The sequence below is a fragment of the Phycomyces blakesleeanus genome, assembly GCF_001638985.1.
Source record: "Phycomyces blakesleeanus NRRL 1555(-) unplaced genomic scaffold PHYBLscaffold_14, whole genome shotgun sequence".
In the NCBI taxonomy this organism is placed as follows: Eukaryota; Fungi; Mucoromycota; class Mucoromycetes; order Mucorales; family Phycomycetaceae; genus Phycomyces; species Phycomyces blakesleeanus.
In genome coordinates, this window is record NW_017265147.1 from 1,025,427 (window position 1) to 1,043,279 (window position 17,853).

The following is a 17,853-nucleotide window of genomic DNA, read 5'->3' on the forward strand; positions in this document are numbered from 1 at the left end:
ATATTTATATAATATACTATATAAATAAAAAAAAAATATTTATTTATTTAATTATTTAAAAAACGTCTCTGGAAAACAAAAAAAATCAAAAAAATCAAATCTCTCCTTCTTCTTTCACTTTTTTTTTTATTAATTTAACTTGCACTGGTACAACAACCTATAAAAGGATTATATCTTCTTTCATTTGTTATTGTTATCTTACCAGCCAATAAATATCTATAATATATATATATATTCTTGATTCCTTATGCTTTGATTCATTCGACCTACCTACAAAATATAAACATATTTATATATATATATATATATATATCTATCTATCTATCTATCTATCTATATATAAAATGCCGTCTAGAAACGATACATCCACAACATCGAAACAACAACGACCTTTCATAGGCGATTACTGGCTCGGCAAGACTATCGGACGTGGAGCATCAGGTAAAGCAAAACCCAAGTTAAGCTAAGCTAAGCAAAAGATTAAAATAAATAAATAAAAGAAGAGGGCACGTGATATCACCCACAGAAGAAGTAGTTTGGCATATTATTCTTTGTCGTCGTCGTCTTCTTCTTCTTCTTCTTGCTGGTATTATTTAAGGAGTAAAAAAAAATTATCAGCCAGTAGAATTTTATCCTATGCTATGCTATTATAAATTGAATCAAATTCACTTTTATTTATATATATATATATATATATGCTGTGTATTAAAAATACATGTTGGATTTGTAGGTCGTGTCAAGCTTGGTATTCATCGGCGCACGGGTGAACTAGTGGCTGTAAAGATGATTGCACGTAGCCAACTTGTTTCATCATCATCCACTTCACGCTCCGTTCAACGTGAGTTAGCTGTCCTACAGCTGCTTTACCATCCGAATCTCGTCGAGCTCCGACAAGTCCTTCAAGACACATTTTACGTCTATTTCGTTATGGAATATGTTCAGGGCGGAGAGCTCTTTCAGGTCCTATCAGATCGAGGACGACTTCCGGAAACAGAAGTCCGAGCATTGTTCAGTCAGCTGATGACTGGCTTGAGCTGGTGCCATTCACATCACATCTGGTAGACTTTGGGTTGGCCTTTTTATTCTTTTGTCTCCCCCCTCACCACCATCTTTTGCTTCCATTTTCTAACCTTAATTCATATTTTATTTATTTTTATTTTATGATACAAAAAAGTCACCGCGATCTCAAGCCAGAAAATATTCTATTGGACAAAGATAAGAAGAATATAAAGATAGCAGATTTTGGAATGTCTTCAATAATCTCTCCTGGTGATCTATTGAGAACGAGTTGCGGGTAAAGCACACACACACACATACGAAATCGTCTTTAATTTACATTCATTTATTTACTTATTTATTTTGACAACCTTTATAGATCACCACACTATGCTAGTCCAGAAATCATAAAGGTAAATACTTTTATTTATATATATAAATATCTAAATTTCTAAATATATATTTGTACAGGGAACGCCCTATGATGGTCGAGCAACAGACATTTGGTCAACAGGTGTCATTCTCTATGTATTGTTGACTGGTCATCTTCCATTTGACGATCCCAACATGGGTCGACTGTTATCCAAGATTAAGACCGGACGATACCGGAGATTACCGAAATATCTATCTGATGAAGCAAGAGATTTATTACAACGTTTATTAGTAGTCGATCCAAAAGAACGTATGACGGTAAGCTCAAACATCAAGTAACCATAGTGATAATCACAATAGCAGTAATGACAGTATTAGTAGTCAGAAAATCACATTTTGTATATAGTTTTGTAACAAAGTAATGTTAAAAAATATATATATATTTTGCAATTTTCCAAGTCTTCTATATCTACAAATATTCCTGATTAGGCTTATCACTCTTTTATATGTCTTTTGTGCTTTATTTGGAAACTAATCATTTCCTTTATATATTTATATTCATTTAATGCACTATACATAATATTATATTACACCATATTGGCTAACCCATAAAGGCTAAAGACGTCTTACAGCATTCATGGTTACAACCCATCGCACAACTCGAACAAAATCAATGCATTACTCCAACATCAATAATGGCTCCTATGCTCACTAATGATCATTCTGACCTTGACGGTCGAACATGGGAAACCCTAAAGATCCTTTGGAATCAATTACCTCTAGACGTCATTGAGACCAAACTAGCTGAGGAAGGGTAAGCAAACAAACAGAAAAAAAAAGAGAGGGAATCGATATATGATATTCTTTGTTTAAATATTTGCTGCGACAAGGATTTTTTTTTTGAATTCTATTATCTTTTCACACTTTAAATTTTATTAATCTTAATCTTTATTAGATATAATGCTCAGAAATTGACCTGTCAATTATTGCTACAAAGATCAAAACGGAAACAAGCCCAACAATCCAATAGTAAGTCACAACCAACGAAAACAAAAACAAAAACAAAAAAAGTATATATAATTAAATAATGATTATATTATTTAGATTATGATCATACTGGCTGGCAAGAAATGCCGGCACCTTTGGTGAGCCCTACTCTGCAGCCAGTCTGGAAAGACAAGGAGAAGGAGCCAATTTGCTCTAACCACAATCCGGTTGGGTGTTCAGACAGCGACCCTGCTCTGTGTGTAGAATTACCCCACACCCCCAACAGTATACCCCTCATCACATCAAGATCATGTAAAATAGAAACCATTGAACAAGTCCGCCAAATATTGTGGGAATCATAGTAAAGTATCTCTTCTTTGTTTTGCTCTTCAATATAAACAACCTGGACACAGACAAAAGAAAATAAAAGCAAAAGAGTTATTAACTTTATCTTGTTTTATCTTATTTTGGTATTTCAAGTGATCCAACCACCTGTGCATTGTACAACCCTAGACCTCAATGCATGCCACGGACACTTATTCATTGGATACCAGGCAATCCTTATCCCAGCCCTTCGACTCTTAAAGGAACCAAAGCCGCTCTCACACAAGCTGTACCAACCTACACAAATGTTCATGTGGCTCCTCCAACAAAACCAACGCCTGCACAGAAATGGTGGTGGGGGTGGTCATCTTCACCATCAACATCAACAGCAACATCAATATCAACATCAATATCGTCGTGGCCATGGAAACCTTGGCAAATGTTTACAAAGGAACGTGCACAAAAAAACGCGCCATTGGATTTAGTTTTCGACTGCCGTGCGACGTCTGAACACGAAGCAGCAAACAAGATTAACCAGATACTTAATGAAGTAAGCTTATTCTTACTTTGTATTTTATTATCAGTCTAACGTCTTCTTTCTTCTTTTTGTGGTAGCAATGTCATGGTAAATTACGTTCCCGTTCTTACCATGGTAAGACTGTCTGGAGTGGTTCGATGCGGAGAACTAGCCCAGGTAAGATACAAAAATCCTTAATCTTTAATGCTTAAATTTATTCTTATTACCACAATTGAAACAATTTCCGTTTATTTGCCTTTGCATTTGCCTTTACCTTTGTCTTTTCTTCTTTAACTAAAAAAAACTAAAACTAAAACTAAAACTAAAACTAAATAGATACTCCTTACATGCCACATCGCCTTCGATTTATGTGTGACATCAAGCTTCTGCAAGACACCCCAACTGCACGTGTCCACTGGATACATCTGCAGGGAGATATAGCCAATCTCTCTACTGCTCTTGTCTGCGTGCGAGAACGACTGGAGATCTGTGAACAAGAAGCGATGCAGCTAGCCAAAGACAATCGATGGGTCTTGCGACCAAACTAACCTGCATATAAATATCTTTATTATATATTCACCGTTGTTATTATTTCTATCATCATCATCACCATCACCATCATTTTTTATATATATACCTCTTTAACATCATCACCAGCATCATCACTGTCTTTATCACCATACTCATCACAATCTTCTTTATTTATTTATTTATTTATTTGCTTATCTATATATCGATTTCTTTATCTACCTAAATATCTATCTAAATATTTAAATATCTGTTCATCATTTATCATTTATTATATTTTGTGTTATTATAAATTCTATCAAATTATTTTGATACAATTTGTAACACTTTTTTTTTCTTAAAAAAATAATAAGATGGCATCATCCTTTACAGACATTTCTTTCTTCTTTACTTCTTTAGATTTGTACCATTATTTATATTCTGTATTTTGTACTTATATTTGAAGCAAAATACACCAAAATTGTAACATATCTTTTATTCTATTTATTTATTTATTTAAATTTGTAACTTTTTCTACTTCTTGTAACCTGAATGATGATTATGGTTATTTAAAGAGCACAATAAACAAATATCTCATTTTCTTTATTTCTTTATTTCTTTGTGTTTGACACAAGAATATCCAAAAAAAAAAAAAAGATTCAAAGGGGGTGAATAAGATTCTTTGGTTTTGATTCTCGGGAAACCTACAATTAGAAAAAAAAATAGCAAATTAAAATTATATATATATATATGGATAAATAGATATATTAAGGATTCAGGTACAAAACTAACCTTTTAATTGTAGCAAAACTCTATCCAATTCTTATTTTATTGATTTATTTAGGGTACATTTATATAATGGTACATTTGCTATGTAGTGTTACAATTACATGGCTCTAAACAAAATAAGGATATACTAAGTTTGGGTCTTTATGTAAAGTAGCATTTACACAATATGCAACCCACCACAAAAGTACTATATCTATTTAACACATTTGAATATATTATATTATAATTCATTATACTATTGTACTATGCTATAATAGGCTCGTGAGAAAGGAGACAAGATGTATGGCGAGGGAGGGGAAATGGTACACAATTTAATAGATAAAAAAAAAAGGGAGAAAAAGAATACAGAAAAATTTTACCTACAATTTAGACTATTACTTGTTAAACAGTTTTGAACAAATTCTGCGAGAAAAGCCATAGATGATCAACTATTAATTTCTTACCATTTTCCAGCCAAATCTCTCTCTCTCTATATATATATATATATATATATATATATTAGTATCAGAAATTAGCAATTAGCAATTAGCAATTAGCAATTAGTCTTTAGCGTTTAGCGTTTAGCGTTTAGTGTTTAGTTTTGGTGCTATTCTTTTATACACAGACAAAAGACACTAGAAGATTCCTTGGGAAAAAAAAAGGATAAACAAAATTTATTATATCAGATATTCATCATCTTTCGTCAGTTATTCAGGTAGTTAACCAGCCACTCAACCAACCATAGAAAGAAAGAAAAGGTATTATTATATATTGGGGGGTTATTTTGTGTTAAAGAAAGAAAACTCGGAAGACTAAGCTGATTTGTAAGGCTTATGTTAATTAATTATCCAATATTTTTCTTCTTATGCTAGTATTGTCTTTAAGCACAAATAAAGCTAAAGATGTATAGATTTGTGTATAAGATTTAAATGGACCAAATGCTGGTAACAGTAAGAATCTTATATGGTCTTTTATAAGAGTACAATGTGCCAATTAATCAATGGATAGCATAGAATGGGTCTATCTTTGTATTACTATTAACAAGTTGCACTCAATTAAATAACAATTAATAAACCCTCACTTGAACTTGAGCTCAAACTCAAAATACTTCCACAAAACAAAGAAACAAGTCAATAATGTATTGTACTTTGTGAATTTCATACTTCATTTTCCAAAAAAAAAAAAACCCCCCAATATTTAGAATAAAAACAATTTGATAATAAAGCACAGTTTAAACGTTCATTATTTTTTGAAACAGAAAGAAAAACAGAGAATTATGCATATATTGTATTTCAACCCAAAGTCCAAAAGTCTACCCTAAAGACACACCAAGATTGGCAAGATACTATCATATTTTTTGTGAACATGCGTGTTCTTTAATATTATATTTCTTTAAAGAATATGTCTTTTTTTTTATATATATCTAATTATATTAATCTATCTATTTACATATCTAATTAACCACAGCTTGTTTCCAAGTCATTTATCCCCCTCCCCTCAATCTTTAGCTTGAAAAAAAAATCGGGTTTTTACAACTTACCACTACAATGGTCTGATCATCGCCATATACCCTCAGCTTCTCCTGTAAGAATCTTCTGCCTTGCTTTTCCATCGATGACAAACTATCCATCTGCTCATCCTCGGATTGCAAAGACCGTCGGCTACAACTTCTCACTCGCCTCATGTCCTCTTCAACTTCATCACTGCTACTATCATCAGACGAACTTTGGGAGTCCAATACTACCGTTTGATGCTCACTGCTCTTTATCTGTTGTTTTTGTTTATCTTGCTGCTGCTGCTGTGGTTGCTGTGGTTGCTGTGATTGCTGTGATTGCTGACTAGTTTCAGCAGCAGACCCTTCACTGCATGCATCACTTGGCCTCCGTCTTGGTTTTGCAGGACTGAAAGGAAACCAGTTCATGTCAGCTATAGTTAATGGTCTAGACTGTTGTTGATGTTGATGTTGTTGCTGTTGCTGTTGCTGCTGCTGCTGCTGTTGTTGTTGATGTTGATGATTATGATATTGTTGCTGATTATAGTGCTGTTCATATTGAAAGGTGTGGGGTGTGATTGTAATCTCATTTTCATCCGAAAACGACTTTTCCTCTTCTTCTTCCTCTTCTTCATCGTCGTCTTCAGTTCCTTCTCCTCCCTCTTCTGTGCCCGGAAACTGATTAAGGATGTGCCGATGTAAAGATGAAAATGTCGGGTGTGTAAATTCTGACTGACTTTCTCGTTGCTCTATCCGGTTGAGATAGTTCATTATTCGCCTCACACTCCACTTTCTCCCGAGCTCATTCTCAGAGTCGGACGGCATGTCCTCTTTAGAGTGTGGTGTAGTTGGTTCAGACGTCAGAGGGCTCTGAGGATCGTCGTCTGTCATTCCACGACCATTTACAAACATATGATGGTACACATATGCCTTGAGTCCAATGCTTATAAACACAGTGTGGAGATAAGCCAAATAAGCTCCATCTGACTACCAAATGAAATGGTTTTGTAAGATGTGTGTACACCAATATCAATATCTTATCAGTAATGTTATGTCTGTGTTTGTAGATTTCACTTACAGAATAGAACGGAAGTTGCTCCAGTAGCTGATTGATCCACCGACCATCAAGGTAAAGTGGACTGGTTACAAGATTTCCTTGTTGATGTTGAGATACGGCATCTATATCCAGGCAGCTTATATCGAGCCGATAAACACTGGCATCTAGATTATCTCGATCTGTACCAACTAGCTTTATAGACCCTAGATTTTCATCTGTCAAACGTGTGCTAACAAACCAACTGTCCACTCGATGATGCTGTCTCGAATGCCCAGGAACAAATACGGAGAGGGCCTCGACCACTTCCTTCACTTGACTATGCACAAAGAAAATTAGCAATTAACACTAATAAGTTCATCTAAATATCTTTCAAAAGAAAAGACAGAAACATGTTGTACACGCAAAACTCACCTCTTGCTTTCCAAATGACCAATAATCACAACAGGCCTGCCCGTCATGAGAGAAAAAATCACATGGTGAATGGCATGCCCAAAGGTCCTGCAGACATCCAGTAGTCGCTGTTCACCAAGTCCTCCCTTTCCGCCTTCCCAAAGGCGGGCCGTCTCTAGCTGGATGGGGAAGAAGTCCGAGTTGGGCTCCGAAGCTACCCTCTGTCGTTTCTCACGATGGTTTTGCGGGACTTGGTCTGCACTAGCGGATCGACTGGCAAACGAAGTATCACCAAAGTAAGAGTCTACAACCCATTTTTGATTAGCCGGAGATTTTTCCAAGCTGATAATAATAAAATCATAATTACATATATCAAAGTTAATATTCTTTCTTCAACCATACACACACACACACATATATATATATATATATATTTGTAATGGTGTTGCCATAATTTACATTCTTGGACTTGGGTTGTTTAGATTCAGGACAAAAAGTCTGCCGACTGAAATTGCAGATTCCAATGGATCTACACAATCTGCTTCTTCTTCTTCTACATCCAAGACTACACTGCTGCGACCCATATCATTCACTATCGAAGTGGTATAAGCAATTGCCTCCGAGTACATATCGTGCGCAATTGCGCTCGCAAACGACCGTTGTTGTTTAGAAGACGTTGTAAATTGAGGTGTTATAATTGAGACAAGTGGTATAACAGTCGTCTGTGGTAAGCTATGTTTCTTCTTGCCCTTTTGGCGTGGTTGGAATATCGGGTCAGGCTCTTGGCACAGCTGAGCTAGTGATCTGAGTTTGCGTTCAAAGTGAGGTACTGGATACAGTGTATCAATGCACCGTGGCTAACAGAACAGATCTTATCACTTGCTGTTGCTCCCACAACAATCACCCTCTTTTCTTTCTTTCTTTCTCTTTCTTTATCACAAAACAAGTACATTTTTCTTCTTCTTTCCTTTTTTGCTTTGGTACTTGTAACTTGCCTCATAGTTATCGGTCTCGGTGTCAGTCTCTGAAAAATAAGACTCTATCCGACTTGATCGCTTTGTACCCACACTACTGTTTTCAGTATCATCAGCAGCCTCCGAGTCTTCAGTTTCTACATCCGATGTATCCATCGGACTAGTACTGCTACCACCATCCGTGGACTTTAGTGACAATTGGATTTCGGCCGATTGAGCCAATGAGGCCTCTTGGTTTTGTGCCGTTTCTCCTTCATCGCGTGCCAATTGTGCCGCGTATGATTCAACTGTGTCCATCATCAGGCGTGTGCTAGTTATAGCTTGTTGGACAGCCTTTATAGAAAGACATGGTTTGTGATTCTCACATGGAGAATCGGCCTGTTGTGATTTTGATGGTGATTGTTGCTGTTGCTGTTGTTGTTGCTGTTGTTGCAGTATATGATTTCCATCATTTTCAAGGTTTTGCTTGGTGTGTTCAAGATCCAAAAAACGATGCTTCAAGTCTAGTGCAAAGTTTGAAAAATTTCCAATCTTCATCAATCGGGATACCTAATTGTCATATACACCAATTGTTACAATATTTGAGATCCATTATATTCTTGTTGCTTTCTTTATAATAATGTATTTGCCATTGATCTACAAATTTATCAAAAAAAAAAAAGAAAAATAAATAAAAAACAAACAAACAAATACCTCATTGAATCTATCCATAAATTCTTCAAAGCGTAACACAATTTTGTCTGGATCACGACTGATGTATGAAAGGGCAACGGGGTGAACATATCCTCGTGCATGAATATCAAATAGTGTCAAATGGTGTGTCTAAAGCAGTTTTAGAAATTTATATATAAATAGGTAAAAAAAAAAATCAAGCTTACAAAGGCATAGAATCTTTGGTCGACATCTGTTGAATATACTTGAGTATCGTCTGGTATAGAGAACATACAACCAGTGTCGGTGGATTCAGAATCAAATAAGAATGCGGCTTCGTCTTGACTATGTAATAAGATCATAGTAATAGTGTTATTGTTGTTGTCTTTGTCGTTATTATAGTTTGTTTTTTTTTTCTACATCACATGGTGACCCTTACATGTCATCCACACCTCGGTCGATTGATACTACTCGGAGTGCAAATGCATGGAAATCGAAATGGGAAAGTCCAAGAGCACTGAGATGGTCATTCAGACCTGGTGAGATTGCTTCATTAGATGTTGTCTTTGCATAGCCATGCTTCAAATCGAGGTATGTAGACTCTGCTACAACTGCAAGCGGAAGAGGACCTTCAAGCTCCGAAAACTCACTAATCAAGACAAAGTCTCGATAGTCATGAGAGGAATCTGAGAGAACTTGATTACTCCACCAGCAATTGAGGTTTGCGTCTGGACTAGAAGGAGGTCTATAATGCCAATAAGAAGTATTGTTAATAATGGTAAATAGTTAAATACACTGTATAGTATAGGTTGGAAAGAAGCTAGTCTACAAACAGACAGGCAGGTAAAGAGACTGATATTTGTATGTGTATGTGTATTTGTATGTGTATTTGTATATTTGTATATTTGTATGTATGTATGTATGTATGTATGTATGTATGTGTATAAATAATAAAATACAATAAGAAAGAAACTGCATTTACGGTAAAGCCTGTGCACGGTCTTCCTTCTCCTGTGCCATCATGTACAAGTTGAGAACGGAGGACAGAGGAAACAAACAAGTGCTAAACAATAGACTAGGTAACGCTTAAATACCAGTGTTCAATTCAAATAAGCCACTGATGCCTGTCCGTTCTTGATTCAATGAGACTATAACTTTAGCTTTCCAAACTATTTTTACCCCCCCCCCCCCCTCTCTCTCTCTCTCTTTCTCTCTCTCTTTCTCCCTCTCTTTCTCCCTCCATCTCTCTAAATGCTATGATTATTCAACTCAACAATTCAACTCAACCCAAATCTACTTGTTCATTCTTAGCCGACAATTATTATTAAGAAGAAAAAGAAGTCAAAGGCCTTTGCACATAAATATATTAGCCTCTTCTTGTACTTTATCACAGCCTCTTTATTACCATTATTATAATGATACTGTTAATGATAATTTTGATATATGATATATGATTTGGGGTAGCACAAACAGGTCGATACAATGCATAGTAAAAGTTGATTATTTTGGATTTTTTTTGTTATTTTGATTTTTGGGCTGACGCATGACTCTTTGTATGCAATAATTGATGGGCAACATTAGTAGCTGCATGGCCTAGTTGTTGACGTAGTACCTCAGCTCGCTCGTCCACATCCTTTTCCGCCCAGACTAGCCACGGCCGAACAATTTGTCCATACAATAATTCAGCTCCCTTTAATATAATATGAAATATTATGGTAAGTTTAATGCAACTTAGCTATGAATATGATTTTGATCAGTTAATAAAAGAATAACAGAAACTTACTCCAAACCATGGCATTGTTAGCCAAATAAAGAACACAAGTTTGAGTAATGAATAGAACGGAACCCAAAACAGAATCTGGTCGACTATTGACACACCAGTGTGAATAAATGCAGTTACGGTCCAATAGATCAGCCAGCGTTTGTCATCTTTTCTGGATGGTGCCTCGAGAGCCTTAAATGAAGCATAGGCTGTACCACACACAACAACAACAACAATCCAAATATCCCCAAATACACAAAATGTATATTCAGCTTCGTGTTTATGTATTTTATTATTATCACTATTATTATTACCTGGGTATACCCATGAAAGTAAACCGATGAGAATAGACCCCGCAAAATGAGCAACGGCAAGACTCACAAGGAGACCAAGCGTTCCAATCCTCCAGTATTTTCGGTTGATCCCCGTGAGATTCTCAAGGGACTCCCAACACGAAAAGCCCTCTAGGAGACTAGTAAGATTCACAGGCACGGAGGTTGGATCCAGTACAGTCATGATAAATAAAATAAAAATTCAAATAAAGATATATATATATAAAAAGATGGAGTGAAAGAAGAAAGAGAAGAGAAAAAATTTAAGGACGTGCAGTTATTCCAAGTGCGTGAGAGTGTAAGTAGGTAAGTGGGTAAGTAGGTGGGTAGATGGGTAGGTAGGTAGATACGTCCGTGGCTGACATTCCAAGCCCTGTAACACCATGAATAAAGATAACGTGCAGGTCAAAACAAAGGGGGGGGGGGATAGAAGAGGGAAAAATATGAAAATGATACTGGTACTAATAATAAAGATGATAGTTTAATGCAGGAGATTGAAGCAGAATAGGTGGGAAAATATAAATGAGATGAAGAGGGAGGCGGGAGAGGGATGTAGACTTCCAACATTGGTTCTTTGTTTTATTATTTATTTTTGTCTTATTTATTTATTTATTTATTTATTGAAAGTACATACACGCACAAACACACGAACACACAGAACCATAAACAACTACACGCATAAGAAGGAAAGAAGGAAAGAAGGAAATAGAAATGGAACCTATGCGCGAGGTGGAACATGCGCCTTAATAAGCTCATTGTACCGTGCACTGTCGAGATGTATTCCGTGCTTACCCAGGACCTCATCAAAAAATAAGTCCTGCTCTCCCTCCGTGATATTGCCACTCACCGCAAGAGCAGCCTTGACCTCCTCTCCCCTCTCTTCTCCCACAAATCCCATATTTAGAACCTTGACCGTCTCACCAAAGCTGCCACCCCACAACAAAGGTTCCAGGTACTTGAGGACTGCCAGGCCGGTCTTGAACAGGATCACATCACCTTGTAACAGAAAAATATCCCACAGTCTGCTCGAGAGTTCTAACGGCATTATCGAGGCAAACAAGGTCATGAACCAGTCCGGTAAGTAGTTGTCAGGTGTGAGCGATAGATTTTGAAAGTGCAGGTAAAGCTTGTACATATTCTCGGCAAAGATCACATTAAAGATCTTGAAGTATCCCTTCACGCGCTGCTCATCGGACGAGTACAAGGCAGACAAGAGGTCACTTTTGTGGATCAAATTCGTCAGAGACACAAAGGTATCTTGCGCCCCCATGTTCAGTAGCAGCATTCCAGCAAGAAATGAGGCTCCACGAGGCTAAAATAAATAAATAAATAGATAGATATTTGATTAATATTCACACAAATCTCGGCTGCGCTGGCATTTTATTTTTATTTATTTATTTATTTACAAGCATATACACACACACACATATTATATATCATATATTCACAACTTACATAGTCTGACGTGTCTCTGTAACCAACATAGGCGTGAAGAACCTTTTGAAGATAACCAAATAGGGGACCATCTGGCTTTAGTGCTCCCACCCCCACAAAGAATAAATCAAAAAAGAAAAAACTAATAAGTACGTCTCTTCCAACAACAGCATATAAGATCAAAAATCAATGGCCTTACCTGAAATACACAAAGACTGGGCAATGTACGAAGAATATCTTCATCAATTGTCTTGTTGAGATAATTCATTGCTCCTCTATCGTCTTCGACTTCTTCATCTCCAGTCTCACTGTCCTCCTCACTGTCTTCATCCTCGGCTTGTTGTTGCTGCTGCTGCTGCTGCTGTTGCTGTTGCCGTGAATCCTCTCCGGGTCTCACATCAGAGTCACTGTCATTGGCATCATATCTGGAGGCCGAAGAACCCTCCGAGAGATCAATTGCCTGCCTTCCCTCTGTGTATTCTTCTTCTCCTCCGTCTCTACCTCTTTCTCTCTCTACTTCCCAATCCCGATCCCGATCCCGTTCCCGTTCTGCTTCTTGTCTGTACTCCCGGGTGTCTGGCTCATCCTCCTCTGTACTCGCCATCCCATTACTTCGATCCTCCTCCTCTTGACTTTCGGCCGGAACCGAAGACTGATGACTATGGAAGCTTTCTCTGGAGGCCTGCCTTCCATCTTCATCTTCGTGTAGTACATTCAAGCTGCTGGTCCGTCTCCTTCCCAGTCTGTAGATCGGCGTTTCGGTCGAGTGGTCGTCTTTTTCATAGTCGTCTGTCCGGCTTTCATAAGACGCGCTGGCGATTCGTTTCCGTATCGTGGCCGGGGATTCGGGGTTTTTCTTCTTGTCTTTGTGCCATGGCCGAGACGCCAAAGGAACACGTCTCAAGGACTGAACGAATGTATCTTGATCGACCAGTAAGATTAGTAAAATATAAAATATAAAACAGATTTATATCTTGACTCTCACATACACATACACACCTTTTGAAAGATTAAGATTGTTTCCAATCGAGAGAAGCCAAACCTTCCGCCTACAACGTGGTGGAACACCCTGAATCCAGAGCTCTTGGGTCTTTCGTTCTTTGATTCTTATAGAATGTTAATAATAGTGGAGATACATCAATAAATATCAACCCCCTCCTCTCTCTCTCTCTATGTATATGTATATATATGTATATATATATCCCTTTTGCTTCATTCTTACTTTGAAGACCAATGAGGGAATATATCTGCTTCCCAGGTCTGAACTGCCAGAGACATCTTTTTGTCTTTTTCTTCCCTTCTACGATCATTCTCCTTTTGCTTCTTTGCCTCTGGAAATTATATATATATATATATAAACATATACAAATATACCGACACACAGGCACAGATATATATGTGGTCATAATCACAACAGACGCAAACAAGAACAGTAAAAGAATAGATCAGTTTTTTTTGTTTGTTTGGTAATTTTTTTTATTATGATTATGATTATGATTATTACGATTATAAACGTCGTTACGATCATTCTTATGATTACTGCTATTGTTATGGCTATTATTGCGCTATATATATATATATTTATACTATATAGTTTATGATCTATAATAGCTATAATATAATATATTTGTGTGCCTACAAAACTCACCCAACTTTCGTGCTTTTTTCATCATTGCTTCATGTTCTTGCAGGTGCTTTTTCTCTTCAGTCTTATTCTTGGGTGGAAGCATTCTAAATAGTTTTTTTTTTAAAAATATTGTATTGAGTTAAAATAAGAAGAAGAAAAGTTGCGTTTTGTAGATAGATAAAAACAGGAATATATGATTTTTTTAAAATAATATATATATAATTACCTTGGACGGGTCTTTGATATTACTGTATCCAAAGGAGATGGTTTTGTATTTGCACTCTTGCGACCAAAAATGCTTGTACTAAAAATCCATACCCAAATCAACACACATAATACAACATATACCATATAAAATTACATCGCCATTAATGCCATTAATACCATTATTATTATCGTTTTATTAAACAATAATAATAGTTATAATTATAATAGTACATAAATTAATAACGGACTCGCAACCGCGCTTACCTTGTACGCCGTTGCAATCCCTGCCCCGAAGATCCACCAGACTTAACCACTACTTCAGCCTCATACACGTTTCGTCTTGCACCTCTTTGTGCCTGTCCGGGTTCATTATGAGCAAGTGTTTCGGTTTTGTTGGACATTGAATGACCATTAGATGATTGAGCAGAGGTGTCATCCAAAACATCAGAGATTGAATAAAACGGCCCAACGATATCTGACGGTGTTATAGCACTCCCGGATCTTCCCATGCGAGATTCCGAGAAGGTACCTGTACGTCGTGGGATAAATTTGAGAAGCTTAGAGCCACCACTACTTGAGGGCTGGATCGATTGCTGTGAACTATCACGTGGGAGGTCGAGCGAGACCTCTTCAAAGAATTGGTCGTAACGAGATATCTGTCTTGCATCTGCATTGTTGGTGGTGGTACTATTGATGTTGCTGTTGCTATTGGTGTTGCTATTTATATTGATGTTGTTTGTGGAGGTAGAGGTAGAGGAGGATGAGATTGTGTTTGTGTTTGTGGTGTTGGATGTGATTGTTGAACCGGTGTATTTGGGATGAGGGGATCGAAGCGGAAGAGAGGTAGCAAGATGATTATTGCCAGTAGGTTCCGATAACTCATCTAACATCCGGTCAGCAGTCAGAGGTGCCAGATCGTGTTCTGGGTTTATATGTGGACTAGGTAGTGGCGGGAGAGTTCTTTTGGTATGGTCGGCTAAGGTAGGTGACAACGAGACATTGCTGAATGTTTGGGTGAGATTAACTGTGGCCGGCGCAGTGTCAGAAGCATCAATGTCAAGGTCAACGAAGCTTGTGTCATCACCAAGGCTTATCATTATTTGCCTAGTAATAATAATAATAATAGTATTCTTCTTTCGTTTTGGTAATAAAATAAAATAATAAAAAAAGTCAAACAAGTATATAGGTATGGGTGGTATTCATGGAGTTTTCTTTCTATCGTTATTCTTCTTATTATTGTTACTATTATTGCTTATATAAATAAAATAAAAGGGGGGGAATAATAGATGGACAGAGAAGGAGAGAGGGGATAAAGAGAGCGAAAGAAAAGAAAAGACAGGAAGAAATAGAGAGGAGTAACCGTTACTTAATTTCAATATGGTACGATGGACTCACACAGTCACAGGAGCATATTGTATTTTTAACAAAAAATATATATATATATATATGGATTTTGCTATATTTCTCTCTTATTCTTATTTTATTGCTTTTACTTCAAGAGTGCGTACACAATACACACTCAATAACTTGCTTATTCAGCTACTCAATTAAAAGATATATTGAGATAAAGAGAGAAATTAGCAAAGAATTGTACCTGAATTTTCCAATGTCTATTAGAATAATATCCAAACAAAATTAGCCCAAAATAAAGGAATAAAAGAAAATATGGGTTGATACTTAGCTAAAAGCTAAATGGAAATGTATGCGGGAAATGGTGCTAGTATGCGTCACACTAGACAGAAAGTTGAAGAAGAAATCACGTAAAATAAGAATAATTTTAATAGTGAAGTAGAGAAAATAAAGGGGGTGGGATTCAGATTATTTCCAAGATTTATTTGTGGACCAATGCAAAATAAGAAGAAAGAGATAGATAGAGAGGGATGGACAAGATGGATATTGTTGTTGTTATCAGTAATATAGTGTATATATACCTAAATTGATAATACAAATAGTAATAGCTGATAATCGATTATCAATAATTAATAATTAATAATAGTGTTTCTACTTGAGATTGAGATGAATTAGGAAATATTTTAGGCGAATCAAAATGTAACTTTAGACGATATGATTACCTTTTGTGGACGGAACGAGAATGAAATTTAGACAAAGAGAAATTAATTTTTAGATAAATGTCGTCTCCCTAGGATTAGCGTTTTATTTTATTTTCCTTTCATGACAATGCTTATTTATTTATTTACTAGTGAACAAGGAAGAAAAACGGAAAAGAAAACGATCGTTCGACAAAGCTGTTCTTTTTGCCTTACAAGAACAACATCTACCCAAGAAAAAAGCTTTTCTCATAACTGATTTGTATGATGTTGCTTCGGTTGCGCTGACTGATCCCCGTAGTATGGAAACCGGTTTTCTCATATCACCAACTTTACCAAATCAACTTCGAGAATCGTGGAACACCCTCCATTTAAAGTTTCCTTACCGACAAAATAATTACCAACAACACCACCAGCCATGGCAAAGGATATCAACGATCTTGCATCAAATGGGGTGATCAAAAAACTTATCAGCAAATGACAATACAATTTAATTATTGAAGAAATCTCAGAACAATTGAATTATGATTAGTAAGTTTGTCCGCATTATCGATACGTTGCAGAAAAAGCTTTGAGCGGTTTCGTGATTTTGAATCCCATTAAGAAGCAAGGTTTGTAGATCAATTCTATGGAGGTATATTGGCGCATCCTTGATGTTGAATCTTATCCTAAACCCAGAAATCTTCTTGCGCGTTTGTCATCTTTGCCTTCTATACACGGTACAGAACACAGTGGCATTTGGGCGAAAACGTTCTATCAAGCTAATAAAAACCATACTTCTTGTAAACTTCTAATTGCTATGAATACTTTCAATTCTCTTGTTACCTCTTCAACGTGCATTGATATTAACACCCAACCGGGATGTGGGCACAACACCCACCACTTTATGTTGAAAGTCACAGCTGAAAATTCCCGTATTCTTTTGGATAAAAAATCATTCGACGAGGCGCTGCGAATTGCTGACAAACCTGAAGCCAAAAATATTGATCCTTATTATGAAATTGGACAACTGCGACAGATCAGGACCAAATTTGACGCGCTTCTCACCTATTCAGCTTCAAGGGCATCGCTTCTTTTCCGCTATCGATTATGGCTTTGGAAGTGATCAAATACAAAGATCAAGCTACATTGAACAGAGAAGAAATCGACCGACTACATGATGCCATCCAAAACTGCAAAGTTAAAGATGAATTGAAAAAAAAAACATTCTAAAACTTTACCCAAAACATTATTCCAACATTCAAATCATAGAAAATATTGACTTAGGCAGTAATGCAGGAAACTTGGCTGGAATACCGTCTTTTGATCTTCCAAAACATAACAAGAAAACAATCGTACCTGACATCCTAGATTACCTTCAGATAGCATGATTTTAAAAAAATCTTCCTCTTGTAAGTATTGCTTTGTC

General features: G+C 36.5%; 4 protein-coding genes across 4 annotated transcripts; 3 read left to right on the forward strand and 1 right to left on the reverse strand.

Annotated features, from left to right (window-relative positions):
* Window positions 1–401: 401 nt before the first annotated feature.
* Window positions 402–1,692, forward strand: PHYBLDRAFT_5776 (hypothetical protein; the record flags this gene model as incomplete). Its single annotated transcript, XM_018440249.1, has 5 exons — window positions 402–441; window positions 731–1,058; window positions 1,175–1,294; window positions 1,376–1,409; window positions 1,468–1,692. Coding segments are annotated over 5 exons (747 nt in total), but the record flags the coding sequence as incomplete, so codon positions are not given.
* An 8,862-nt stretch (window positions 1,693–10,554) lies between these two features.
* Window positions 10,555–11,313, reverse strand: PHYBLDRAFT_170066 (hypothetical protein; the record flags this gene model as incomplete). Its single annotated transcript, XM_018436240.1, has 3 exons — window positions 10,555–10,725; window positions 10,819–11,069; window positions 11,112–11,313. The coding sequence occupies 3 exons, from the start codon at window positions 11,311–11,313 to the stop codon at window positions 10,555–10,557; spliced, it is 624 nt and encodes a 207-aa protein (XP_018290209.1).
* A 4,461-nt stretch (window positions 11,314–15,774) lies between these two features.
* PHYBLDRAFT_170068 (hypothetical protein) lies at window positions 15,775–16,903 on the forward strand (the record flags this gene model as incomplete). Its single annotated transcript, XM_018436241.1, has 3 exons — window positions 15,775–15,777; window positions 16,079–16,157; window positions 16,599–16,903. 3 exons carry the CDS (start codon window positions 15,775–15,777, stop codon window positions 16,901–16,903), a joined length of 387 nt encoding a protein of 128 aa, XP_018290210.1.
* Window positions 16,904–17,073: 170 nt separating this feature from the next.
* PHYBLDRAFT_71236 (hypothetical protein) lies at window positions 17,074–17,550 on the forward strand (the record flags this gene model as incomplete). The annotated part of the gene is made up of 1 exon (XM_018442433.1): window positions 17,074–17,550. The coding sequence occupies one exon, from the start codon at window positions 17,074–17,076 to the stop codon at window positions 17,548–17,550; it is 477 nt and encodes a 158-aa protein (XP_018290211.1).
* Window positions 17,551–17,853: the final 303 nt, after the last annotated feature.